Genomic DNA, 27,952 nt, shown 5'->3' on the forward strand with positions numbered 1-27,952 from the left:
GTGTTGCGAGATTTAAATTTCTGTTTCTGAGATTTACAGTTTCCGAAGGCGGAGCATAGCCTACATGAATATTAATGAGTTTCCCAGACATGCGCGACTGATAATTTTAGTTTACATTGCATCTCAAGACATTAGTGGATTATCCCATAAAGGTAACTATATTCTCAGCGTCGCGGCTGACTCATGCCTAAACTACAGTTGTTTACTTCTAGGTAACTGTTTATAATGTTTTCATTAGTATGCACGATTTGTGCAGTCGTCTGTAACTGAATAACAGATACTTCGTGTAACAGCAGAACACCTTCAGCTATCGTCTATAAATTCAGCTAGTTGTGCTCTTCCTTTGTACCTTGCGATGTAACAGCTGATCCCATATAAATGTGTCTGTGTGTGGACATAATATGTTTTGTAACCTACAGACTACTGGTGTGATTATACATGAGTTAGCTTTTGTGTTCAGACTAACATTCTCTGGTTTTCCGGTTGGTGACAAATTCTGAAAATATTGCTGAAACTATATTGTCTTTTCATGGTTTCCGTTTATAAATATAAAAGAAAGATACACTGACACCACAAGGTTTAATTTTTCAATTGCACAATAAAACAAAGCATCCCAGAACACCTGAATGAGTTGAAGTAGATTATACTGATTTCATATAACAAATAAATGGGAAAATAAATAAATAACATATTGTTAAAAAAATATGCCATTTCAATGATGTATTGCTATGTTCTTCTGTTACCTCACCTTATGATGATTTAAAATGGGGTCATCCCTCTCGAAATAAAAGAAATAATGTCCAAAATCAGTGGCCTAATAAATATTTTTGCAACCTTTTGTTGTTCTCTGCCATGCATTGTTTTGACCATGTGTGACTTGTGTACCTGGATATAAAATGATGATCAGTGATATAAATGGACAATTTATTTTGATACACAAACATTCATTATTTGGCATATGGTTAATCTGGAAACTTTTCCCCATGTCATATCAATGGCAAAAAGTGTCCCAGTCAACCTGAATTCACTGGTCATTAATGTTCATAAACATGCATGTTCTTCATGAGGTTTTAATTAGGGGCACATTTGGCCTCATGAAATTTTGAAAGAAAACATAAATAAACCATGTCAAAACATGTATCACAAATCCTGGAATAAAGATGGGAATATGGCCTTGATTTGCCTTTGATTTAATAGATGCTTTGTATAATGTGTGATGGAGTGAACATATGCTATTATGTGAGACATTTAATGACATTTTGTTTTTGTACAAAAAGATGGGCCATGGACTTGCCAACAACAAACTTTAGCTACTGTAACATTCCCTTAATATATGGAAATATGACACATAAGAAAGCTATTCTCAGATCAAAAAAATTGCATTTTTAGTCAAAGATTGACATTTTTACCTCTCTTTGAATGACTTTTATTTAATTAAAACTAGTTTTATAACAACAAAATGTTATATTTTTACAGACAGTGGCCCCCAAATAATTTGCACAAATGCATTTGCATTAAAATACTATTTGAATGTCTGGAATCATTGTAGGTTTTTTTGTTGTTTAAGAAGTGAATTTCACAAGAATGAAGTTTATTCAGCAAGGATTAATTAAATAGATTATTTTATTTTTTTTTAAAGTGAAAAAAGACATTTCTAATGTTACAAAAGATTTCAATACTGTTCTTCAAACTTGCTGAATCAACATGCACTGTATCATGGTTTCCTGTTTCCAGCACTGATAATAGTAGCTAAGAATGTTTCTTGAGCATCTCATCATCATATTAGAATGATTTCTTAAGGATCATGTGACACTGAAGACTGGAGTAACAGGAATAAACAGTCATTTAAAATATATTAAAATAAAAAAAACCAAATCGCAATATTACTGTTTTGCCCATTTTTGATCAAATAAATGCAACCTTGGTGAGCTTAAACATAAATAATTTTATTAATCCTTTTGAAGAGCAATATTCCTACATAGCAAAATGAACAAGAATTTAAGAACAATACCAGAATATAGCCTATAAGTCCTCAAAAACATTTATACAGGTTTATTTCAGTTGTTACAGGCAGTGATGTACTTAATGATAACTAATAAAACACCGAGTTTTAAAACATCTCGAAGGAAGAGCACAACTAGCTGAACTCATTGTAGACGAAAGATGAAGGTTGTTACACGAAGTATATCATTGTTACAGACGACTGCACAAATCGTGCATACTAATGAGAACATTATAAACTGTTACCTAGAAGTAAACAACTGTAGTTTATGCATGCGAATAGTATAGTTACATTTATGGGATAATCCACTAATGTCTTGAGATACAATGTGAACTAATATTCTCAGTTGCACGTGCAATCGCGCATGTCTGCGAAACTCATTAATATTCATGTATGCTCCGCCTTCTGAAACCGAAAATCTCAGAGACCGAAAATCTCGTAACACCGGCGTTCCTCACGATGCGTGTACAGGCCTATTGTGATTATCTAAATATTCACACAGACAATGTTAGCGGTAGTCCGATGTACTACAATGTGAAAATGTTTATTTTAGATGGGATACAATGCTGCAGTCATTTAAGTTCATGTTAGCCTATCATTTTGAACGGTTATTGAAGCGGTCGCGCTATGAGAGTGATCGTATTCGCCGTCTCTAAATTTAAGTGTGCAGGTCCACCCGCGGATTCTATTTTAGAATTTCGTTTCAGCAGTATCATCAAAGGGCCTAGCTATCATCAAAGCAATCTTCAATATTCTCTCGTCATCACTACAACAGCCACCTCATCTCAGTGATAAGTATTTTCATCGTTTTATGCATTTTGATGTCGTTGGGTGTATAATCATACTTTTTTGCTCTTTACATACATCAGCACAGCCGTACAGTGCAGTCGCACGCATTTATTTGAGACGGAACGGTACTCGTTCGCATTGTTACATTCATAGCATGTCGGAATGATCCGCTTGAAAGCGGAGTTGGACTCAACAGCAGAAAGAACGACACACTTTGTAGCTTGGGCATGGCGCATAGTGTCGAGTGACTTCCCTTGTAATGTTAGAGGCAGAAACATGATTTATGTCCTGCGTGGTAATAAGGCTATATGTCGTCTGCACACTGCTTATAAACGTGTTTATTCTGGGAAAAAAAAAAAAAAAAAGCCTACCGGTACGTGTTACATTTCTGCAGTTAAAGTCTCCATAGATGTCCATGTGCTCAGCTTCATGCACGTGCACCAGATTTTCTTTGTGCAAAAAAGGGACAGTCGATTTCATTCCACAGATATTGCCTTATCTTTCTGCGACTAACGTCATATATTGTGATAATATGACAAATTTAACAGATTATTTGAATAACCCTTTTCGGAAAGTAGCCTAATTCTAGAACATTTAGGGTGATTTAAATGAAATAAATGGCGTTTTACATATTTCAGGTAAGAATTCAGATCCAGGAAACGATTAACATAAAATGACACTGCATAGTCTATACTGTATTAAATGAATTTAATTTAGGCTACCTGTGCTAAAGGCACAATCTCGGCGTGGAATCGCGGGCGCGATTGCCAACGAGAGACTGATTTCAGTTCCACACGTGAGTCCCAGCCTGCACTTCCAGGAATAGGAATGAGTCAATTCATTCTACTGAAGTACTTGCAAGATCTTAAATACTACTCATACAGGTAAGTTTATTTTATGAATTAAACTGAGGTAACGCATCGCTGTATTGGTCTAACGTTACCATATTCAACTGCATTTGAGTGTTAAAGTTGTAAACCGCTATCTATTAGTCTGTTGACCGTAAGCAAGATCAACAGCATGATTGAGCCATCTATGGTGTTGAGCTACATAACATTAATTCGTTCGTGTACTTTTGCTCACCTGTCCATTAATGTGCTAGAGCGGTATCTGTTAAGTTGAGTTAGTCGCAAAGCTGTTGCATTTCGTAAACACCATGCTGATGTTGATCCTCGCTCCAATTCTTATTCCAGTTTGCTTGCCATGTTCCATAGTGTTGGATGAAACCGTGTGCCACTAGACATCACGCAACTGTCAATGCCTGTTTCCACGGTTACTATCAAAGTATTCCACGGTTACTACCCAACATGAAGACGTGATGCTGAAGCAGAATGAATCTCTCACTGACTCTGAACTTTTTTTTGTGTGTACTGTATCATGCTTTTCATTTAGAGCTTTTTTTGACCTTTTAGTCATTTGCATTTAGACTGCTGTATGTTTGCAATATGTAAGTACTGTATATACAGACATTCAATACTATATAATATTGAATATAATACTGTACTTGCAGTACATACAGTATACTTTAAATTCACATTACTTGTGATTTCTATACATTTTATGTAATGGCAAAATGTGTTTACTGTGTTACAATATACTTTTTTTTTTCTGTAACCTCATGTTCTGGATGTTGTTTTCCTTTTTTTTTTTTTTTTTTTTTTTTTTTTTTTTTTTTAAATGTGTCTAATGAATGATCTGTAGTGTTTAAATATTGTTTAATGTGTGTATGATCTGAGAGCTTTGTTTGATTTTGCCATAAGAGTCAGAGGTTTTGTGAAATTAGTTTGAAGATTGGATTTGTGTTTAATGTTTTGAGAAAATGAGTGATGGTTTCAAGAAATGTGTTTTAGCAATTGTGAAATACTGTAATGAACACGTTTCATTTCATCAAGTCATCTTCAAATAAAACATATGTGCAAACTGGATACAGTGGTGTATCTGAACGCCATGACACGATTATTCTGTTAGACAAAAGACTGATTTAAATCGAATTCTGTGTTAAACTACATGTTTATTATGAAGGCTGTAGTGCTCATAAACATAATGAAAGTATTATTAGCCCTTTTAAATATTCTTCCGCATGCCTCCCATGTGTTTGGGAGTTTGTTGTAATTTTTCTCCATGCTCATATATTAATATTAATATATATTCTCATATATAATATGAATACACTCCCTCTTTTCCAAAGCTTTACATGCCCATTTTCACCAGTTTTTCAGCTTTGAGGTGTGAACAACCAGGCTAAAACAGGGTTTCATGACCCTTTAAGGTTCATGCACTTTCCAGCACCATGTGGAGAAAAAATCCTCAGTAGGGTTTAGAAATGATGAATATGAAAGCAAGTAGACAACAGAAAAGTTGTTCAAAACCTATAACTTGACCTTTGGCCTATTTATAGGCCTATTCTAAATCCATGATTGGTTGGTGTTAAGTAAAGCAATAAGTGTTTGTGCATGTGAGGAGTTAGTGTGAGGCACTGATGAATTAGTGTGGCATTTTGATTGGTTGTGTTTGAAAAATGAAATCAAGATACTTCCTGTTAGATTTTTGTGTGTTACATAGAGAATTGTGTGCTGTGTTTTGCAAAAAGTGTTTTATGAAATTGAAAAATGAGTCAAAGGCCAAGAATTAGTGTATGGTTTTGCATATTTGGTGTGTAAGCAGTTGGAAAAAACTGTAATAATTCTGTCATTGATATCAGTGGAGGACTGTTTGAGGATGTTTAAAAAAAAAAAAAAAAAACACCCACTTGTTCCTGTTTCCTATGGGGTTGATCTCTTAAGATTAAACTTGCATGCCAAAAAGTGTGTCTGTTTACAATAGTTTTTTTTTTTTTCAACTGCTTACACACACAATCCTTACTTGTCACACAGTTTCTGAAACCTGACACTCAAACAGCAGAACCACACACCAAATCTGTAAAACCATACACTATTTCTCAGCCTTGACTCACACTTTCAAAACACAGGAACAGGAATTATCTTGATTTCTTTTTTCAAACACTACCATGGTTTCTGTATGACTACACATGGTTAATATATTTCTTTTCTTTAACACTGTGTAATACTGTATTCACAACTGCAAATGCTTACAGTAAAAAAATTAATAGTTTGGTTTCAAACTTGCTTTTGTGTTTACTGTAAATTTTTCAACATCTTTCTGCCAATTACTTTCAATCTTGTACAGAAATGTAAATAAGAGCTCATGAAAGAAGAGCTCTAGGTTTTGAATAACTGTGTGTATATGATATATCCAAAAATAGAATATTATGGAAAAGGTGTTTGCAACATAATACAAATGTTTGCTTTTGACATGTGTTTGTGATATTTTGAATGCAGTGCTTCATTTTTTCAAGAGATGTGAGGCATTTTGCATTTTGTGTGTGCAATTCTTAGATCTGTCTGTCTGTCTGTCTGTCTGTGCTCAACACACTGCAACTGAAGAAAATGCAAGTAAATAGAAAACACACCAGCAAATTAAGAAAACATCTTCATGCACAACGCAATCAAATACAGAAACTCGCTGCAATAGCACAGACCACAGTGGAAATGTTTCAAGAGTATAACCCAAGTTTTTACCACATTTGTGCAGGAAGTTATTTGTCTGACAGTTAACACCAGCTCTTGAGAAGTGAATTTCATCAGAAGCACAATGACCAAAATCACTACAAAGGCTGTTTGCACTCCCAGTAATAAAACTATTGTAAAAAGCAAAAGTGAACGTGCAAAACCAATGCAAACATTTTTATTTTTACAGTTTTTCTCAGTCGCTTTGGTGCATTTCTCACATCACTATTTACATTTGCACAACAGTTAGTTCAACCTCCACAACATTTAGTCATTTGTGCACATCATAGTAGTAGTTTCTCATTCCTTCGAACAAATTGCAAATGCTTTTGTACATGCATCAATTGCTTTCATACAACTCTCTGCTGTTTTATAACATTATCATTTGCTTATGTCATGTCAGTCAAAATTAACAATACTTGTGAATGCTGAATAGTCATTCCATATAAAACTAATAGTCCTCATTTCATTGCTTGAGTCATTACATACAAAAACTACTAGTTGTCAAAATCTGTCAAGCAAATTTTACACATTTTTTAAAAATCTTTTTTTCCTGAAAATGTCTCCTAAATTGAACAATTTCTCTCAAGTGAATCTCAACTTTCACTGATGAGAAGGGGTGTGTGAAGCATTAGTTGCAACCAATGATAAGCCACTTCTCTACAATCACTGTCAGAGGTGAATCCCATAAACCCCCATTTTACAAGCATATACGAACCAAGCAGGACATAGTGTGTACCATTTCTACAATACTGTGACACAGAAATGGAAGGTCAGCCTCGTGGAAGAGGGGTAAGGGTGCGGGGAAGAAGGGGAAGGGGACAAAACAGGGGAAGAGGAAGAAGAGGCCAATAGGCAGATCCCTGATGAAATCAGGGCTACAATTGTGGATCATGTTGTCAATCACGGCCTCACAATGGCTGAGGCTGGTCGAAGGGTGCAGCCAAATGTTGGGAGAACCACTGTAAATTCAATTATTCAAACATTTCGTTGGGAGAACAGGTGTGTATAAATGCACTACTGTCATCGTGTCATACATGAAGCTTGCAGTGGGACAAGAACTTGTCACTGTACATTTTACATTTAGACGTACAGCTTTACTGCATCACACATTTAGTGTATTGTAGTGTACAGTAGTGTTACAGTAAAGATTTGCCATATGTACTGCAATATTGTTTACAGTTGTGCACAGCTCTACCCAAAGTGAGTTTATGTTTGTTGCAAATAAGGGTGCATTTTTTCTTTTGCGCAATGCTATGAACAAATTAGAATTGCAAAGAGCATATGCAGTAAAAATGTGAAACATACATATTCAGTGTCTTGTACTCAGTTACCTCACTAAATACAGTAATGTGTAACTTTACTGTATTTTTCAAATGTCTGTGCAAATAGTATATAGTGCTGTCTTGAGCATTTTCAGGTAGTGTTACCAAGATCTGACTTTTTTGCATTGGAAAACATTGACAGAGTAAACTTTCATAATGAAAACATGACAAAGCCATTTGACTATCTTGTTCATAAACAATGGTGTCAGGACTTTTCATCTTGATGACACTGACACTTTCATTGACATGAATACTTGCTTTTGAGGAATGACCTATCCATTTTGAGCAAGTGACACGCTTTTGCAGCTTATCAACTAGGTTTTGCAGTTTGTACTAATTGTTTTGAGAACTGCATTAACTGTTGTGCAAATGTAAATAGTGATGTGAGAAATGCACCAAAGCGACTGAGAAAAACTGTAAATCAGTGATCAACATAACATAACATTGTGGGTACAGATATGGGATGCTGACAGGAGGTATGAGAAAAATACTCTTCCTCTTCTTCTTTTTTTCTTTTTTTATTGTATTCATTTTTTTTTGTATGTAGCCTATTCATTTCTGAATATAGGTCACTCTTTCAAAATTCTTCACACGGTGAGCACAACAGCAGTTTATGTGGGATAATTTGTCATTGCTTTGGCACAAAATACATTTAAAAACTATATTTCAATGACAAATACATTCAGTGTCTACAAATTACATTAATTATTTTCTCATATACCTACAGGCCAATTTGCACTTGTTTACACTTTTCAAACTGTTAAACTTATGTTCAAAACTTAATATAATACAAAACTGAATAAGACAGTGAAGTAACAGCATCAGCACTCCTCCCCTTACAGCACAACCCAACCAAACTACCAGTCACCAAAAGAAGACCTTGATAAACAGGTGCTGCTACACACAGGAGACAGACGTACAGATCTTTCTTATTACTTCAGGTGTGCAGGGGGGAAAAAAACCCCGCAAGAAACATGGATCACAAAAATTATCCAACTGAAGGAGGGCAGTCTTTACTTCCACTGCAGCAGGTCCCTCCACAGTACTCCAGTCATGGATTCCCTCCATCTGAGATCTATCCCAACACTTCAGGTCAACCTGCCCAGCAGTATGGAGCTCCGGCAGCACCTGGCCAATGCATCCAAGGGTCATATCCAGAGCAGACTGTGGTCACTGTGCAGCCTCCAGTTAATGTGTCCTTCACTCCACTGGATAATCCACTGCCAGATCACCTGTGCTATTCCATCTTTACCATGCTGTGCTGCTGCTTACCTCTGGGATCGGCTGCTCTTGTTTACTCCATCACAGTAAGTTTTGGTTCATACACTTGTCTCACCTCGCTTAGTATATTTACAAATGATAGGTCTAGTTTTCAAACTAAATACAAAGGAATCAAAGTGGAACTGAAAGTAGAGTAGAGACAGTCAAAGTAATGAGGCCACACTGTAAAACGGTAAAATATTGTAAAAACCCTATGGAAAAAAAAATTGTAAATAGGTTAACAGTACGTTCCTGTACTATATACAGGGAAAAACTGTAAAAGCTCTTACCAGACATATTAATTAATTTTCACAGTAAAATGCTGTAAATTTTACAATTTCTAGAAGTAAAAAAGACAAAAATCAATGTATAATTTACAGTAAAAAACTGTAAAGTGATATTCCCACAATTCACTGTGTGACACTCAACATTTGAAAGTATTTTGTTTAAAAAATCATGTTTCTTAATAATTTTTGTTGTCAGTTATGTACATTAGGGTTTTATGTTACATCTTCTGTTGTTTAATGAATGTTTATTGCATTATGTAAGTGTTGTGGGTTACCATGATGGTGTTTTGCGTTTGCGTGAATGTGCACCTTCTTTATATTACTTCAGCTCGTGGAAAAGCTACTTGCGATAAGCTCTGATTCTGATCTGTGGCTTTCTCTTTTACCACCTGTATTATTATGGTGATTGTCAGTAAATGTTAAAGGTACAAAACAGATTTAAGTATTAGTGTGCATTGTTGAATTTACTGGTTTACATTCAAATTTTCTTGTTTGTAAATTACAGATTTATACTGTAAGTTTTACAGTTTGTTGTGTAAATAAGTTTACAGTTTTTCTGTATGTTTTACAATTTTTTTCTGGCGACCACAGCTGCCAAAATTATTTTGTAAAAACTACGGATTTTTTTTTTTTTTTTTTTTACAGTGCATAGTTGACCTAGAATATTTACCATTGTTCAGATTTAAGTGTTTAAATATCTAAAGAACTTCTTAAATCTTCAGAAAGTCTTTATTGTTTACAGCCTGCATTTTTAATGACCATGTAACATCATGGATCAAGGTTAAATTCAAATCTCATTTTGAGTTTGCCATTCAAATCAACATTGATGTGATGTTCTTTGAACCTCTGTTTAAAATTTCATCTTTGTATTTTTTATTATTATGTTAACCATTTTACATCTATTTATAGCATGCTGTTTTAACGTTGGAACAACAACAGATATTATTTCAACCACATTTCAACATTTAAAAAGTCTGTCATAGTTGGGTTACATAGATCTGAAGATGTTTGCTCACTCAAAATTTAGTTTACTCAGAAAATGAATATGAGAGGTTGGTAGCATACAGGCATTTTGTGCATCTTAATGTTACAGTTTTATGGCTTCACATAACTTTTGTTTTTAAAGAAAGGGTGTGGTGGGTATTGAAACAAAAAACACTTTGTGAATTGCTGTCAGTTTGTAATAGGACCTTTCTCTCTCAAGTAAAAAACAACAAAATAATACATAATGCATTACAGAAGTTTAAATACAAAAATGTCTCTAGCTATCACACTACTGCACTTGCCTATTCACCTTATAAGAGCCATTTTAATTTTGAATGTTCAAGGCTTTCAATGTTGGTCTCCAGTCATTTTAGCTGTGCAAAAAATCATTATGGTGATTGAGATTGTAAACTGGTATTTCTTTTCATATTATTTTAATCTTAATGGCTGCAGTAAATGTGTCATATTCAAATTATTTTGATGAAGTTGTGTGAAGCTGCACACAGTGTCATTCACACAAACACTAAACACCATGAAGGTAACAGGCATGGAATTTTTTAAATGCTATAAACATTAATTTAACAACAATATATGTAACACAAAACCCTAATGTGCATAATGGATTAGAAAAACTAAGAAAGTTATTTCAATGAAAATACATCAAATGTGAAGTGTCACGCAGGGAAAGTGGGAATGTCAATTTATATTTTTACACTGTAAATTATACAATGACTTGATATTTTTCACTTCCAAAAACTGTAAATTTAACAGTATTTTTCTGTAAAATTACATTAAATGTACCATTAGATCTATTACAGTTATTTACCGTATAGAGTACAGAAACTTTCTGTAAACCAATTACTGTTTTTCACCGTAGCATTTTTACAGTCTTTTACCGTTAAAATCACGATCATTTTTTACAGTGTAATGCTGAGTCAGTATATAAATTCTATGTTGAATTAAAATATTTCTTGCTGAAGCTACGTTTTGTCATGTCGCCATAGCCAAACTATTCAAGATATCAAAAATCCACTGGCAGTTTAGAATCCTCACTGTCTTGGATTCTGACTGAGTTTGGTTAAGATCTGATGAATCCCCTATAGGAGGAATATATCAAATTCCAGAGCACACATTTTTCAAACAACCCTTAATAGCCAAATTCCTGTTGGGCTGATGGATAATGCACATTCAATGACTGATGTTTAAGAACGATGTTTTGTGATTTTGTTACAGCCACTATAAATCAAATAATGTTATTTTTTATTTCTCATTTTCTTTCTAGTTGTACACTGTTAAGAGTTGCTTTTTGTGTATTATTATTGTTTATTTATATTCTGACATGTAAAGTCTGATCTTTGATTTTATTTTAAACGTCATTTAAGAAAAGTTCTTTACAAAAAAATTTTAATATTATTGTAATTTACTTTCACAGACTCGAGATGCTAACATGTTTGGACACCAACCAATAGCAAGCAGAAACTCCAGAATGGCTCGCATCCTTAACCATGTCAGTGTTGGTGTTGGCCTCTTCATCTGGTTGATCTTTATTATCTATATCATTGTTATCATTGTCGCAGTTGCAAAAATTACCTCTTACTCTTACGATAACTCATACTAGACCATAAGTGTAAGATATATCATGGTAGGACAGCAGGAAGTTATATATGGTGAGGGTTATACAAACATGAACACATTATGTTTTGAATACGCAGGCATTTGGTGGTCTTCTTTTAAATGCTAGTGTTGCTCAAGTTTTTGATGGCCTGGTTTCACAGACAGATTACAGTTTTTTTTTTTTTTCAACTGCTTACACACATTTTTAAAACTTTGCCTCTTTTTTTTTTTTTTTTTCAAAACTTTACACACAAATCCAATAATTGCACACACAAAATGGAAATTACCTCGCCTCTCTTGCAAAATGAAGCACTGTTTTGAAACATTTGTCTTATGTTGCAAACACCTTTACCATAATATTCTATTTTTGGATATATCATTTACACACAGTTATTCAAAACCTATAGAGCTCTTCTTTCATGAGCCCATGTACATTTCTGTAAAAGATTGAAAGTAATTGGCAGAGAGATGTTGAAAAATTCACTGTAAACACGAAAGTTTGAAACCAAACAATTTATTTTTTACTGTAAGCATTTGCGGTTGTGAATACAGTATTACAGAAAAGAAATACATCAACAATGTTTAGAAACAATGGTTGTGTTTGAAAAAGGAAATCAAGATACTTCCTGGTAGATTTTTGTGTTACATAGAAAATTGTGTGTTGTGTTTTACAAAAAAAAAAAAAAAGGTGTTTTATGAAATTGAAAACTGAGTCAAAGGCCAAGAAATAGTGTATGGTTTTGCAGATTTGAGTGTGATTCTGCTGTTTGAGTGTCAGGTTTCAAAAATTGTGTGACAAGTATATATATATATATATATATTAGTATATATATAAGTATATACATATTTTAAGATGTCAATGCAGGTTACTTTCAGTTAATACAGCTCAAACATTCATTTTATTCTGGACTAGGCTTAAGTATTGTCTGTGAAACCAGGCACTAATGCGTAAGGAGCTCCATCTATAGGGCCAGTGAGGAATGATTCAGTATGTTTCATGTAGCTAACACATCTGCCTTATTATTTACATAATTAAAACACATGTATTTTTATTGTATTTTTAAAACATTGAATAAAGCTTTGATTGTAAATGTATCAGCAATTAAAGCATTTGTTTGCCTTCTTGCCTCAATGTTACCTCATAAAACTGAGTAATCAATAACAGAACTGTATTTAACAATATGAGTCTGATGTCGTATTTTATCAAACTTTTAAAAGTACATGTATAATCTGTTTTGCACATTTACACTTTCTACTGTTTTTATTTTATTTTATTTTTATCCAACCATCCATCAGTTTTTAAAAGCATAGGGCCTAGTTCACCCTAAAATAAAGTCAATAACCCTAAAATAAAGTAAATTATTTTGTGGTCTGAAAAAGAATGTCAAGTATAAGGCATTAGAAGAAAAAAAAAAAACAGGGTGAGTAAATGTGTCACAGACACGTCAGGTTCCACCTCACTCCCTTACCCACGCACTCAATCACCAGCCTACTAATCACCGCCACCTGAAGACCATCAACACCATCATCAACACCAGCACTTAAGCTCCACACTCACTGTCCGGTCTCGTTTGCACTACAGCCATTTGTATGCTTACCTCAAGGACTCCAAACGCTATACTAACCTGTCTCCAACGTTCCTCGCCTACCTGCCTACCTGCCTGCCTGCCTACCTGCCTGCCTGCCTACCTGCCTACCTGCCTACCTGCCTACCTGCCTACCTGCCTACCTGCCTACCTGCCTACCTGCCTACCTGCCTGAGTGTCCCAGTCATCCGTCTCCAGCATCTCCTTCCATCACCATCTGCAACACAACAAAGTACAGTATTACTTCTCATCAGAGAGTCCCCTGATATGACTGTAAAGCACTTTGGGTGTACAACATATTAAAGCACTATACTGTATAAACGCCTCATTCATTCACTCATTCATTAATAGTCTATTAACAGCTATTAATATTTAATACATGTCTATATTAATAATACAATTAAATTCTATGAATATAACCCATAACCCAATGCTAATACAGCAGGAATAGGTCATCCAGAGCTGTAGGTTGAATTTTCCAGCCACAGGCATGATTTAACCCCTGGTGAAGAGTAAGATTAAAAAAAAAAAAGTTCAAAAGGTTGGTTTACTCTATCTCAAAATAGATTCAAAGTTCCTCTATCTGTATATTCACAGCATATATGAGTTCCTGTGGAACAATATACTACCTGCCTGGGTATTTATATAGTTCCTGTTCCCATAAAAAAGGTGAGAATTGTTTGTTAGTGAGAAAGTTTGGTGCAACTGAATGCCATCAGCTTTGTCCAAGTTTATAACTCAGCAGCTGTGTGAATGAGGAAATATTATGAATGAAGGTATTTTTGGTGTAGTGCAGTGTAAATAATTGTTTATGGATAGATTAGGAATATTAATGAGATCATTTAAATTATTTAATTTAACTTTTTTAGTTGCTTTAGTTTTAATCAAGTAAATCAAGGAAAAATCTGAAATTATTCTTCTTGATAGACACTAGGTGGACATTTTGTTAGTGAGTCGTATTATCACTTTAATACCAATTCAACATTTAATAGCACTCATCTTTTTACATCTCTTGCTGACTGCAAATTGTGGTTTGAGGTTAGAGATATGATGTTCCAGACATGTGTTTTTTCATGAGCCATGTAGAGACTATTGTAACCTCTCAACTTTCATCTCCAACATCTCCAGAGACAGCATAGACAAACTGCAGAATAGTACTTTTAACCATGCTAGTCTTAGGCTTCATCATTATCTTTATTATCATCCATGCTGGATAACAGATTTCCATAATTGTCAGAGATTTTAAACCAGAAGGTGTCCTTAAATATAACCATAAAGACAACTGAACAAAGCAGAATTCACAGTGAGCATCTATAGGGAATGAGTCAGTATTAATCTAATAGGTAAATATTCATGCATGCAGAAGAATGACATCATGACAACACTGATAGACTGATGGCGCACACTGTGTTGTGAGAACACACAAATTAAATATTTCAAATATAGTTTTGGTCATAGCCTAACTGTCAATGTTCCAGTAGTGGGACACTTGGCAAGCTTATTATCATTTGAAAGCTTAAACACTCAAAATTCATCCAGTGAAAACATCGAAATTGAAATCGGACATTGCCTTACCCTGGAAACGGTGCTTTAAATCCTTTTAGCAGACTCAATTTTTGTGATATCACAACTTCAAATTTTGAACACAACTTGGTTAGACACATGGCTTTGATTTCTCTAGCAATTTTAGTGTCCAAATTATTTTGTAAAATATATATTTTGTATAAAAGAAAAAAAGTTTAGTTCAGTAAATTTGCTTTTTATTCATATGCTTTTCATGATGGGAACAGTGCCAAAGTTCTTGTCACTCCCCTACAACCTATAACTCACCTCCCATTTGCTGCTGCCATTTATTGCCAAGTTATATGAGAGTCTGAACCAGAGAAAAGCAACACATATGTGCAGAGCACAAGGCAAAGGAAATTACAATTCACATCAAAAGCCAATAATCAGAAAAATGGATCCCAGCAATCAGCCCCCAGGTGCCTGGAATTCATTTGAGAAATCAGGGATGCTGCAGCCTACATCACCACCACCAGCATACCAGGACAATCCTGCTGGATACCCGACCTCTTTTCCAAGCCAGCCAGTCCCCCAGGGCTCCTATGCCCAAGGGCCATATCCTGGCCAATCTGTGGTTGATGTGCAGCCTACAGTTTTTGTGACCGCCGCTCCACTGGCCAATCCACTGCCAGATTACCTGTGCTATTCCATCTTTACCATGTTCTGCTGCTGCTTATTTCTGGGCTTCGCTGCACTGATTTTCTCCTGGTCTGTAAGTATTAGTCCATGTACTTTCCTTTTATTTGTAAACTATTTCTTTCATTTCTTTAATATTTATATAAGCATAATTAAACATAAAATTGCATAGGTTACTGTGATAAAGAAGTCAACATATTTTGGGGTCATTCCATGTCAAATCAACCAAATTTCGGAAACTTCCCTGGCTCAATTTTTTTTAATTTTGTTAATATTTTTTCTGTAGAAAGTCAAATATAAATACAAATATAGCTGCAAGCAGCAATTACGGGGTCAAGCCGAATAAGGGCAGAAAAGAAAATATATTTGTGGACATCTATGATCATGAGGTTAGCAAAAAGCTGTTTAGATTACATCAGTTAAAGCATTTATAATATAATAACATAATTTATAACTTTTGAGCAGGAGGTGGCGCTGTGATGAATGCACCCTCAAGTCATGCCTATGATTATGACATATACACAAAATTTTTGCAAAGATACAGCTGCATATCCATTTTAGTGTGCTCACAGTCAGATTTTTCTTTGGCGCAGTATAAAAAAACAGTTGGGTCTATCAAAAGACTTTTAAGAGCTTTGAGGACATGATTTTAGAATAAGGCATTCAAAATTCATAAGCAAAAATTCCTATTTTTGCTAAATATAGCTAAAATATTAAATGTCACAGATGAATATTTACTGTTTCCACTATTTTGTAGAGGAGGGTCAAAATCACAATTTTCACCAGAGATTTGGAGCCAAATTAGAATCGGTAGGTCATTTGTTAAATCTGTTGACTAGCTATCTTTGTTTCATTATATGCCAACAGTGTTTTATGACCCTGTCTTTTTCTTCTTCGCCTGGTGGTGGCAGTGTGGCGTCTGGATGTGACGTCACTGTTAAATTGGACTGTCAAGAACGAGCTGGCCGTGACAAGTGGCAGTTCAAAAATGGCAAAAAGCACTTCTTGTGTTTTTTGCCTCAAGTTTGCATGCTTGTAACTCAAGAAGTATTAATCTTAATCTAAACCACTTATTTAAACATATTTTGTTTCTTTAAAGGTGCCCTAGATTCATTTTGAATTGAATTTACCTTGGCATAGTTAAATAACAAGAGTTCAGTACATGGAAAAGACATACAGTGACTCTCAACCCCATTGTTTCCTCCTTCTTATATAAATCTCATTTGTTTAAACGACCTCCGAAGAACAGGCGAATCTCAACATAACATAGACTGTTACGTAACAGTCGGGGTGTACGCCCCAATATTTGCATAATGCCAGCCCATGTTCCCAACATTATGAAAGGGATTACACAAGGGTAGCCAGTTAACGTCTGGAGCTGCACACAGCCGAATCATCAGACTAGGTAAGCAAGAACAACAGCGAAAAATGGCAGATGGAGCAATAATAACTGACATAATCCATGATAGCATGATATTTTTACTGATATTTGTAAATTGTCTTTCTCAAGTCAAGTCAAGTCAAATTTATTTATATAGCGCTTTTACAATTGGTAATTGTTTTTAAAGCAGCTTTACATATTAGAAGCACAGAAAAAAGGGAAGTGGTTAAAAATAAGCTGTACAAACAAGCATGGTAATATGTAACATATACAAGATGGTGCTACATTAAGCCAATGTCAGCTGACTCCCAGGGGTGGAAAAAACCCCCTAGGAGAAAAACCCAGCGTGCTAACACTGGGAAAAAAGTCCTAGGAGGGAAAAAACCCCTTGGAAGATATATATAATATATGTAAATGGATATGGAGATCAAAATCTGAATTATACATTTTTATTATAGAGATTAAAAATAGATTATATATAAATATATGTAAGCGGATACAGGGATTAAAAATCTGAATTATAGATGCAGCCAGAACTGGATCTGTAGGCCCATTGTCTCCTGGGCTACGTTGTAGTCAGGTCCAGACACAGGTTCTCCATCTGATCTGGATACGGCCTGGATCCAGCACCCGGAAAACCTCAGGATAAGCAGAGAGACAGATATTAGCGTAGATGCCATTCTTATTCTGATGTACAGGTATATCTAGTGTTATAGGAAATGTTCTCGGTTCCGGCCGACCTAATTATTGCAGCGTAACAATCCTTTAACGGATTTGAAAAATGTTAATGTATTGATAATGTGTTATGTGTATGCAAGAGCAAAGAGATGTGTTTTTAGTCTAGATTTAAACTGACAGAGTGTGTCTGCTTCCCGAACAATGCTAGGAAGATTGTTCCAGAGTTTAGGTGCTAAATAGGAAAAGGATCTGCCGCCTTCAGTTGATTTTGATATTCTGGGTATTATCAACTGGCCTGAATTCTGAGATCGCAATAAACGTGAAGGACTATAATGCATTAAGAGCTCACTTAGGTACTGGGGAGCTAAACCATTTAGAGCTTTATAAGTAAGAAGCAAGATTTTAAAATCTGTACAATGTTTAATAGGGAGCCAATGTAATGTTGACAGAACTGGGCTAATATGGTCATACTTTCTGGTTCTAGTAAGAACTCTAGCTGCCGCATTTTGGACCAACTGTAGTCTGTTTAAAAGCCGAGCAGAACAACCACCCAGTAGAGCGTTACAATAATCTAGTCTTGAGGTCATGAATGCATGAACCAACTGTTCCGCATTTGTCATTGAGAGCATATGTCGTAATTTAGATATATTTTTTAGATGGAAGAAGGCGGTTTTACAGATACTAGAAACATGACTTTCAAATGAAAGATTGGTATCGAAGAGCACACCCAAGTTCTTAACTGAGGACGAAGGTTTAATGGAGCACCCGTCAAGTGTTAGAGAGTATTCAAGGTTTTTTCGTGAGGAAGTTTTTGGTCCAAAGATTAGGATATCAGTTTTTTCTGAATTTAATAATAAGAAATTTCTTGTCATCCAGTTTTTAATGTCAGCTATGCATTCTGTTAGTTTTGTGAATTTGTAGGTTTCGTCAGGGCGCGAGGAAATATAGAGCTGAGTATCGTCAGCGTAGCAGTGAAAACTAACACCATGCTTCCTAATTATCTCTCCTAAGGGCAGCATGTACAGAGTGAAAAGCAACGGTCCTAGTACTGAGCCTTGTGGTACTCCATATTGAACCTGTGATCGATACGACATCTCTTCATTAACTACTACAGACTGATAACGGTTTTTAATTTTCTCTCTAATATTATCAATCTTGCAAGTAAAGAAGTTCATAAAGTCATTACTGCTGTGCTCTATGGAAACGTCAGCAGTTGAAAATGTTTCTAAATGTTTCGTTAGCATGTTACTAATGTACTGTTAAATGAGGTTAAAGTTACCATCGTTTCTTACTGTATTCACGGAGACAAGAGCCGTCGCTATTTTCATTTTTTAAACACTTGCAGTCTGTATAATGCATAAACACAACTTCATTCTTTATAAATCTCTCCAACAGTGTAGCATTAGCCGTTAGCCACGGAGGACAGCCTCAAATTCACTCAGAATAAAACTTTAACATCCAAATAAATACTTTACTCACATAATTCGAAGCATCCATACAGCAAGCATGACGAACATCTTGTAAAGATCCATTTGAGGGTTATATTAGCTGTGTGAACTTTGTAAATGCGCTGTAATATAGTCGACAGCTCCTGTGGCAGGAAGCACGCGTCTTAAAGGGGCGGCGTCGAGTGTAAATCAGTGCATTGTTAATGATGCCCCAAAATAGGCAGTTAAAAAAATTAATAAAAAAAAATCTATGGGGTATTTTGAGCTGAAACTTCACAGACACATTCAGGAGACACCTTAGACTTGTATTACATCTTGTGAAAAAGCATTCTTGGGCACCTTTAATGAGTTGGGTCTAGATTAGGCACACATTTTAATAAAAAGGTTTTTTTTGTTACAAGTAACTAAGTTCGTTAAATTAAGGCATAACACATAAGACACTATTTTTTGCCACCTGCTAGCATATTTATGTAATATGAAGAAATGGTCACTGAACGAATCAGTGAACGAATCAGTGAATGAATCAGTGAACAAATCTGAACGAATCATTTTGAAAATGAATTAATCTCTTGAAATAATCAAAGGCTGAACCACAACTCTGGAGGGAAGGTGGGATCTCATGCCTTCAAAGCTAGCTTGCTATTGCTTGCTTCTCCAAAATTGCCTACTCTACCTTTAATAAATAAACATAAAAAATATAATTTTGGTTCCTTGTTAAAGATTTATACATATTTAACATTGGAACCTTTCATCAAATGGAAATTAAACATTATATGCTGAACTATGAGTTTGCTCCTCATTTGAGAATTCCCCCATGTGCCATAAGCTCAGAGAAATTCAGAATGAAAAGAGAAGTGGTTAACATTATGTTTCATAATTGTTTTCACAGACTCGAAATGCCAACTACTCAGGACAGCGAGCATTAGCAGAGAAGAACTCCAAAATGGCACGCACCCTGAATCATGTCGCCGTTGCTGTTGGGCTTGTCTTCCTTGTAGTGTTTATTATCTTACAGTTTGTGAAGATTTAGAGATAACAGCTGTTAGAGCTGTCATAGTTGGATGCAGATTACAAATAGATTTGGTTCTCTGCTTTTTAAATGTTATTTGGTCAATGAATCATTACACTTAAAACATGCTGATAATTATGTTTATGATTATTATTATGTTTAAAACATTGAAAGCTTTGACTGGCCAGCTAAATTTATCATGATAGAACAATACTTTGTCCTGTATTTTCTTAATTATTAATTAATAACAGGAATATATTCTCAGTGCAGATGAGTCTGTCATGAGTCTGTAAGACCAACCAAATGACAATCCATTTTCAATATTTTTTATTGAGTTACTTGTGTTTTTTGTTGTTGTTTTTTTAGACTTTTGCTTATCTTAAATATCTTGTGTGCAGCTGTGCTGTTTTTTTTTTGTTTGTTTGTTTTGTACATACCTGCGCATATTTTTTACATTGACACGTGTAAAAAACAAAGGAGAGCTGGATCAAAATGCAGTGAGTTTTATAAACAAGCTAATCAAACATGAGCTCCAGGAAGAGAATAAGTGTACCAAACATAACATCCACGTAAGAACAAGACTAGACAATGAACACAAGAAATACTGGTGTTTAAATACACAAAGGCTAACAAGGGGCTGATGATGAGGGACAGGTGTAGGTGAATAGTAGTCATGGAAACAAATGAGGGTAACTATGGAAACAAGGTACAAAGCAAATATTCCCATCAAGATCCACATTGTTGAAAGACACTATATATTTAGAAAAAATATTTAATTATGAATTCCATTGTTGTATTTAATTAACATACAGTACCTGTCAAAAGTCTGGAAACATTACAGTGTTTTAATGGTTTTGAACAAAAGTCTTTTATGCAAACATGTTAAGCAGCACAGCTGTTTTCAACATTGATAATAATAATATGAAGAATACCTGAGCAGCAAATCAGCATATAAGAATGATTTCTGAAGGATCATGTGACACTGAAGACTGGAGTAATGATGCTGAAAATTCAGCTTTGATCAGGAATAAATTACATTATAAAATATATTCAAATAAAAATGGTTCTTTTACATGGTAATAATATTTCACAATATTACTGTTTTACTGTATTTCTGATTAAATAAATGCAGCCAAATGTTGAGCATTAGAGAATTCTTTCAAAAATATTGTAATGTTTTCAAACTTTTGACCGGCACTGTATATATATTTTTCATTCATTTCATTATACTTTTTCATTTTGGATGTCTATTTATCTATCTGTTTATCAGCTCAACATGCTGCAACTGAAGAAAACACATGCAAATAAAAAAACACCAGCAAATTAAGAAAACAAATTCTTCAGTTTGACAACACATAAAAACTCACAACACAACCATACAGAAACTCATTGCAATAGCACAGACCACAATGGAAATGTTTCAAAGGGACTCCAAAAAGTGACGAACCTTGCTGGGAACACTTATTGCTTAACTGTTGTAATGACCTGAAAGGTGAGTTTTTTTTTATTATTATTATTATTATTTTAACATCCTGATCCTATGTGCGTTGTGAGTATTTGCAGTGAGTTTCTGTATTTGGTTGGGTTGTGAGTATTTGCAGCACATGAGTTGTCAAACTGATGAAGATGTTTTCTTAATGTGTTTTTTCTATTTACATGTATTTTCTTTGTATATTTGTACTATAGACTGTACTATGCATATGTGTGTTTACTATGTTTTCAAGATTGAGGATCTTTGAAGAAACACACATACAATTTAACTGAATGAATGCAGGGATGTTATTACATTTTAGCGTGTTAGGCTATAACCCTTAGCCAATTTGTGAAACCCAGGTTTTTACCACATTTGTGCAGGAAGTGATGCGTCTGACAGTTAACACCTACAGTACCTGAGAATTTATGAGAAGTGAAATTAGTCAGACAAGCACAACGACCAAAAACACCACAAAGGATGTTAGCGCTCCAAATACTCAACCTTCAACAACAAAAGTGAAAGTGTGTGTCAAATACCCTAAAAAACCAATACAAACATTTTCATTTTTAAATCATTGTGGGTACAGATATTGAATGCAGACATTCTTTTTATTTATTTTATTTATTTTTTTTTTTTTTAACTATCGCTACTAATTTATGAATCAATAGGTCACTTTTTCAAACTTCTTCACATAGTGAGCACAAATGCAGTTTATGTTGGATACCTTTGTCACAAAAGATTTAATCACTACAGCTTTCAATAAAAAAAAATAAAAAAAAATTCTACAAATTACATGAATTCTTTTCTCACATACCTACAGGCCAATTTGCACTTGTCACTCCTCCTCCTACAGCACAACACAACCAGTCACCAAAAGAGGAACCTGCATCAGCAGATCGGTCTTCAGCTGCTTCACACAGGAGACAGACGTACAGATCTTTCTTATCCCTTCAGGAGTGCAGGAAAAAAAGAAGAAGCAAGAAACATGGAACCCAAAAAGTCTCCAACAGAAGGATTGCATCCTTTACTTCCGCTGCAGGAGGATCCTCCACAGTACTCCAGTCATGGATTTCCTCCATCTCAGATCTATCCCAGCACTTCAGGTCAACCTGCCCAGCAGTATGGAGCTCCGGCAGCACCGGGCCAATGCATCCAAGGGTCATATCCAGGGCAGACTGTGGTCACTGTGCAGCCTCCAGTTAATGTGTCCTTCACTCCACTGGCCAATCCACTGCCAGATCACATGTGCTATTCCATCTTTACCATGCTGTGCTGCTGCTTACCTCTGGGATCGGCTGCTCTTGTTTACTCCATCACAGTAAGTTTTGGTTCATACACTTGTCTCGCCTCGCTTAGCATATTTACAAATGATAGGCCTACTCTTCAAACTAAATAGATAAGTCACTTAACCTTTACTTTAAAATAATATAGGACATAAATATTGTTTTATAGAGCTTCTCCATTAAAATCACTTTATATTAAGGGTTAAACAAGACTTCACAGGATTACAATTCATGTCAGTATAAAAGAATCAAAGTGGAACTGAAACAGACAATAGAGAGACAAAATAAGGCCAGGGTTGTACTACAATATTTACCAAGGTTCATATTCCAGCATTTATATATGCAAAGAATGACTTAAATATTCAGAAATTAGTGTTTATTGTTTACAGAATGCGCTTTTAATGATCATTCAACGTCATGGAACAAGGATGAATTCAAATCCTGTTTCCAAGTTTGCCATTTGAATCAAAATTTATGTTGTGACATTGTTGATTAAAATTTCATCCTTCCTCTGGGTCAGAGCTAATGACTGTAAATTAGAAAGTTGTCTGGATCAATAAGAACAATATGTAACGGGTTTGATGACTGTAGGTAAAACTAACTGGTAAGCAGGACGAGGCTGAAGACTGAAGACTTCCTGCCAGCCGCCGAACCAAAATGTCTTCTTCGTGTTTTGAGTATTTGTTTTGATCATATGTTTCCTTTGGAATGTGTTTATAATGAAAGAGAGACCTGCCCTTTTGTTTGAATATCATTTATATATTATTATTTTTGTTAGTGTAGTTAGGTAAGGTTGATTATATGAGGGTCAATGGCGTGTGCGACAGGTAATTTTTTTGTCCAAATGCCTTAATAATAATAAAAAACAAAGATATGGCATCCAAAGTATGTAAGGTAGTACAACTAGATCTCTTTTAATAAATCCAAAATGTTTTAATTATATTTTGCTACATCTAAAGGTATTTTAAAGATTCTGATGTGTCAAAAGGTCATACAGTTTAACCGTCTAAAGGCCAATACAGCCATTTCATTTGTGATTAAAATATCTTAAAATATAAAAAATGTATATATTTTTTATTCTGGCATGATTTTATAACATCATATATCAGCATAATGCAAAATGGTATTAAAATTATGTGTAGAAGTCGTTGCTTTGTTATGAGAAAGAATGTCCGGAAAAATTCATTTCATTGATGTCATTCGGAGTACCCAATATAAAGGGACCATTATGGATCAAGTCATGCGGTCAATATCATGTGACAGGATATGACATCATTCAGACACCTGCAAAGGACCACATGGTTGTGAAGCAAAGTAACAAACTCTCTCTTAACTATTTGAAAAAGTAATGTTTACACTTGCTCATATTCATGTCCCGAAACATCAGGTCATTCTGTACAACTGCAATAAAACATGGAAAATGTTGGAATATTTTAAAACTTGTAAAATGTTTCATATCTAGCTAGCTAGATATCAGCCTGTTAGCATTGTTTGAAAATATCGTCATTCTGTATAACCAAATGTCTAATTCGGTAAAACCGAAATTTTGGTTAAACTGAATGACTTTTTTTTTGGTGACAGACTTTGTCCATATTGTAAAAAATGACAAAAGCAGTGTTAACTGGTTATAAAAACCACATATTCTCATTGGTAACACTTAATGAAACTTCAAAATTAATAATATCTCCATTATGTTTTTTTACACTATTAAAAACCTTATCTGTCAATGACCCATTTATTTTTCTTTTCTTTGTGATAGGTTATTTACATTGCTGTTTTATTTTATTAGATTGGTTTTGTTTGTTATTTTGGGCCTTTGATCTCTCTGACGAAAAATAACACCTTATTTATTGTTGTTTTTCTTCTGTGATTTAAAATAAATTTACCTTATAATTTATTGTGTTTTCTTTGGTCCTTTTGGTCTGACGGCCTGCTGGAAGCCTTTCATTCTTTTCTTTTATTTATTACATCTTACCCTATAGCTTACGTAATACTCATGCTTCTGATCGTCAACGATTCCCACGTGTGTGCAAAGTTTCAAGAGTTTTTGAACATGTTAAGCCCCAAAAGTGTCCATAAAGTTTTAAAAAAATACCTTATGAAAATAGTAGGGCCCTTTGCCCCTTTGGGCTTGGGCTCTAATTATGCCAAGTCAGTTAATCTAGTTGTAGTAACTTTAAAAACAAATAGCAAAAACTAGTGGGAATTCTATAATGCATCTTCAATAACTGATGTTTAAGAACTCTGCAATTTTGCGTTTTGTTATTTTTTGACAGCCACTTTAAATCAAATATATAAGTTGCTTTTTGTGTTTATTTATATTCTGACCTGTGAAGCCCTTTGATTTGTTTTATGCATGTCATTTAAGAATATACAAAGATTTGTAATATTATTGTAATTTACTTTCACAGACTCGAGATGCTAACACGTTTGGACACCAACCAATAGCAAGCAGAAACTCCAGAATGGCTCGCATCCTTAACCATGCCAGTGTTGGTGTTGGCCTCTTCATCTGGTTGATTACTGTCATCCATATCATTAATTTTGTCAATACAGTTAACTCTTACCGATATAGACCATAAGTGTCAGAAATATCATGGTAGGACACCTGAAAGTTATAGTTGATGAGGGTTTTACAAACATTAACACATAATGCTTTCGTAGTCTGCTTTTAAATGTTTTAGTGTTGCTCAAGTTATTGATATGAGAGCTGTAAGACTCCAAATGCGTAAGGAGCTCCATCTATAGGGCCAGAGAGGAATGATTCAGTATGTTTCATGTAACTAACTTGTGTGCCTTATTATTTACATAACTGAACACATGGTTTTTAAAAGTTCATTATTGTATTTTTAAAACAATGAAAATGAAAGCTTTGACTGTAAACGTATCATCAATTAAAATAGTTGTTTTTCTCCTTGTCTTAATGTTGCATCATAAAACTTTGAGCTATCAATAACAGAAATCTATCCATCTATCTATCTATCTATCTATCTATCTATCTATCTATCTATGTACAGTGCACAGCATAAATGAGTACACCCCCTTTAAAACTTCTGAAAGTCAGCAATTACTCAATTACTTAGAAGACATGTCAGGGTTCTTTAGAGATATAATGTTCCAGCAAGTCTGCTTAATCAATTACCAACGAAGCATGCCAAAATTATTCAGGAAAATAATATTTTCTTATCAAAGTGATAAAATGATGTGTAGCAAAAAATGAGTACACCCAAAGTTACTAAATACAATTTTTCTAGTGTAAGTTCAAGGCAACTTTTGATCAATAGGTAATTTAACATTTAAAGAGAAGTAATTTCTTGGCAATTAAAAGTGCTATATAGCCCACTGAATCATTCTCAGACTTAATGCTGACAACAATGGCACCACTTGGGAGAGAACTGTCAGGAGACTTATTTCTTAGCACAAAAGAAGACAGTGGTACAAGAGGATTGCCAAATCATTGTTTTAACTGTGAAAATATAGCAAAAGTAACAGAGAAATTCAAAAACAATGGACTTGTGACAAGGCCCCTGAAATAATCAGGCCTTCATTCTAAGCTTTCATTTAGTGATGAGGGATTTTTTTGCTAGACAAAGAGCAGGAGAAATACCAAGTGAGTGTCTCAGAGCCAGCAAAAGTTATGAAAAGAGTGACTGTTTATCTCACAGAGAAAGATGCATCCTGCAGAAATGACATGCATGGTTGTTGTTCTCACTGGAACTACCTACTATAGACAAAGCACAATAAAGTCTAACAATTAGCCATTCCCAAAGCCCATATTTACAAAATATAGATTCTGGGAATCAATACTCTGGTCTCATGAGAGCAAATCAATCATTTTGGATCTAACAGCATCCAAAATGTTATGGTGTTGCTAGAGGAGGAGTACAGTGAGAAGTGCCTGGTTCCCACAGTAAAGTTCAGTGGTAGTAATGCTCTTATATAGGGATGTATGAGTGCTGAAGGTGTGAGGGAGTTGTGCTTTATCAATGCTGTCATGAATTCACACACCACTGTGTAATTTAATACACAAACTTGAAACAGAAGATGTTACCCTTTCCTCATTCCCTGCATTGTTGGCCATTTTTTCAACATGACAATGAGGATATGCATTCTCCCAAGGTGAAAAACCTTCTGTGGACATGTATTGCACTCAGTCTTAACACTCTTGAGTGCCTGTGGGGGATTCTGTAGAGACGAGTTGAGCAACACTACCCATTAAAGATCAGGGCATTTAAGAAGCTCATCATCCAGGAGTTAAACAGGGCAGATGTGACAATTTGTCATGAACTTGTACCCTCTGTGCCAAGAAGGGTCAGAGCAGTATATTAAAAATTAGGGAGGGCATACTAAGTACTAGAATATTATATTTGTTGTTTAATTAAATCTAGGGTGTTGGCCTACACATTTCTGCAATCCTTAATTTAAACAAAATTGGCTAATTTACTTATTTTATGGCTATTAATGACATATATTTCTCAGTTTTTATTATGTATGTGTTTAATACATTTTAGTTTTGCCATCTTTCCATGAATTGTATTAGTGATCATAAAGAAAATACATCTTTTGTATTTGTTCAGAGGGAGTGTACTCATTTATGCTGTGCACTGTGTGTATATATATATATATATATATATATATATATATATATATATATATATATATATATATATATATATATACATATACATATATATATATATATATATATATATACAGCTATGGAAAAAATTAAGAGACCACTCCAAGTTCAGAAATCAATGTTAAGTGGTCTCTTAATTTTTTCCATAGCTGTATATATATATATATATATATATATATATATATATATATATATATATATATATAATTTATTTTCATTAACACAAACAATAACATCTGTACAATTTTAAAAGCTTATTCTTAAACAGTAAAATTTAAATATTCTTACTGAGTTAGAACTCTTACTAAAACGATAACCACAGTCATATCAGAGAGTCCCCTGATATGACTGTAAAGCACTTTGGGTGTACAACATAGTAAAGCACTATACTGTATAAATGCCAAATTCATAATTCATTTATTAATAAT

General features: G+C 34.5%; 2 protein-coding genes across 2 annotated transcripts; both read left to right on the forward strand.

Moving 5' to 3' along the window:
• The first annotated feature begins 15,229 nt into the window (after positions 1 to 15,229).
• On the forward strand, positions 15,230 to 21,071 carry LOC125244038 (interferon-induced transmembrane protein 10-like). The gene is made up of 2 exons (XM_048153959.1): positions 15,230 to 15,688; positions 20,009 to 21,071. Exons 1-2 carry the CDS (start codon positions 15,311 to 15,313, stop codon positions 20,147 to 20,149), a joined length of 519 nt encoding a protein of 172 aa, XP_048009916.1. The 5' UTR covers positions 15,230 to 15,310; the 3' UTR covers positions 20,150 to 21,071.
• Positions 20,802 to 25,809, forward strand: LOC125280815. The gene is made up of 3 exons (XM_048211560.1): positions 20,802 to 20,834; positions 22,423 to 22,920; positions 25,297 to 25,809. The coding sequence occupies exons 1-3, from the start codon at positions 20,802 to 20,804 to the stop codon at positions 25,465 to 25,467; spliced, it is 702 nt and encodes a 233-aa protein (XP_048067517.1). The 3' UTR covers positions 25,468 to 25,809.
• Positions 25,810 to 27,952: the final 2,143 nt, after the last annotated feature.

Source organism: Megalobrama amblycephala, linkage group LG13 (assembly GCF_018812025.1).
Source record: "Megalobrama amblycephala isolate DHTTF-2021 linkage group LG13, ASM1881202v1, whole genome shotgun sequence".
NCBI lineage: Eukaryota > Metazoa > Chordata > Actinopteri > Cypriniformes > Xenocyprididae > Megalobrama > Megalobrama amblycephala.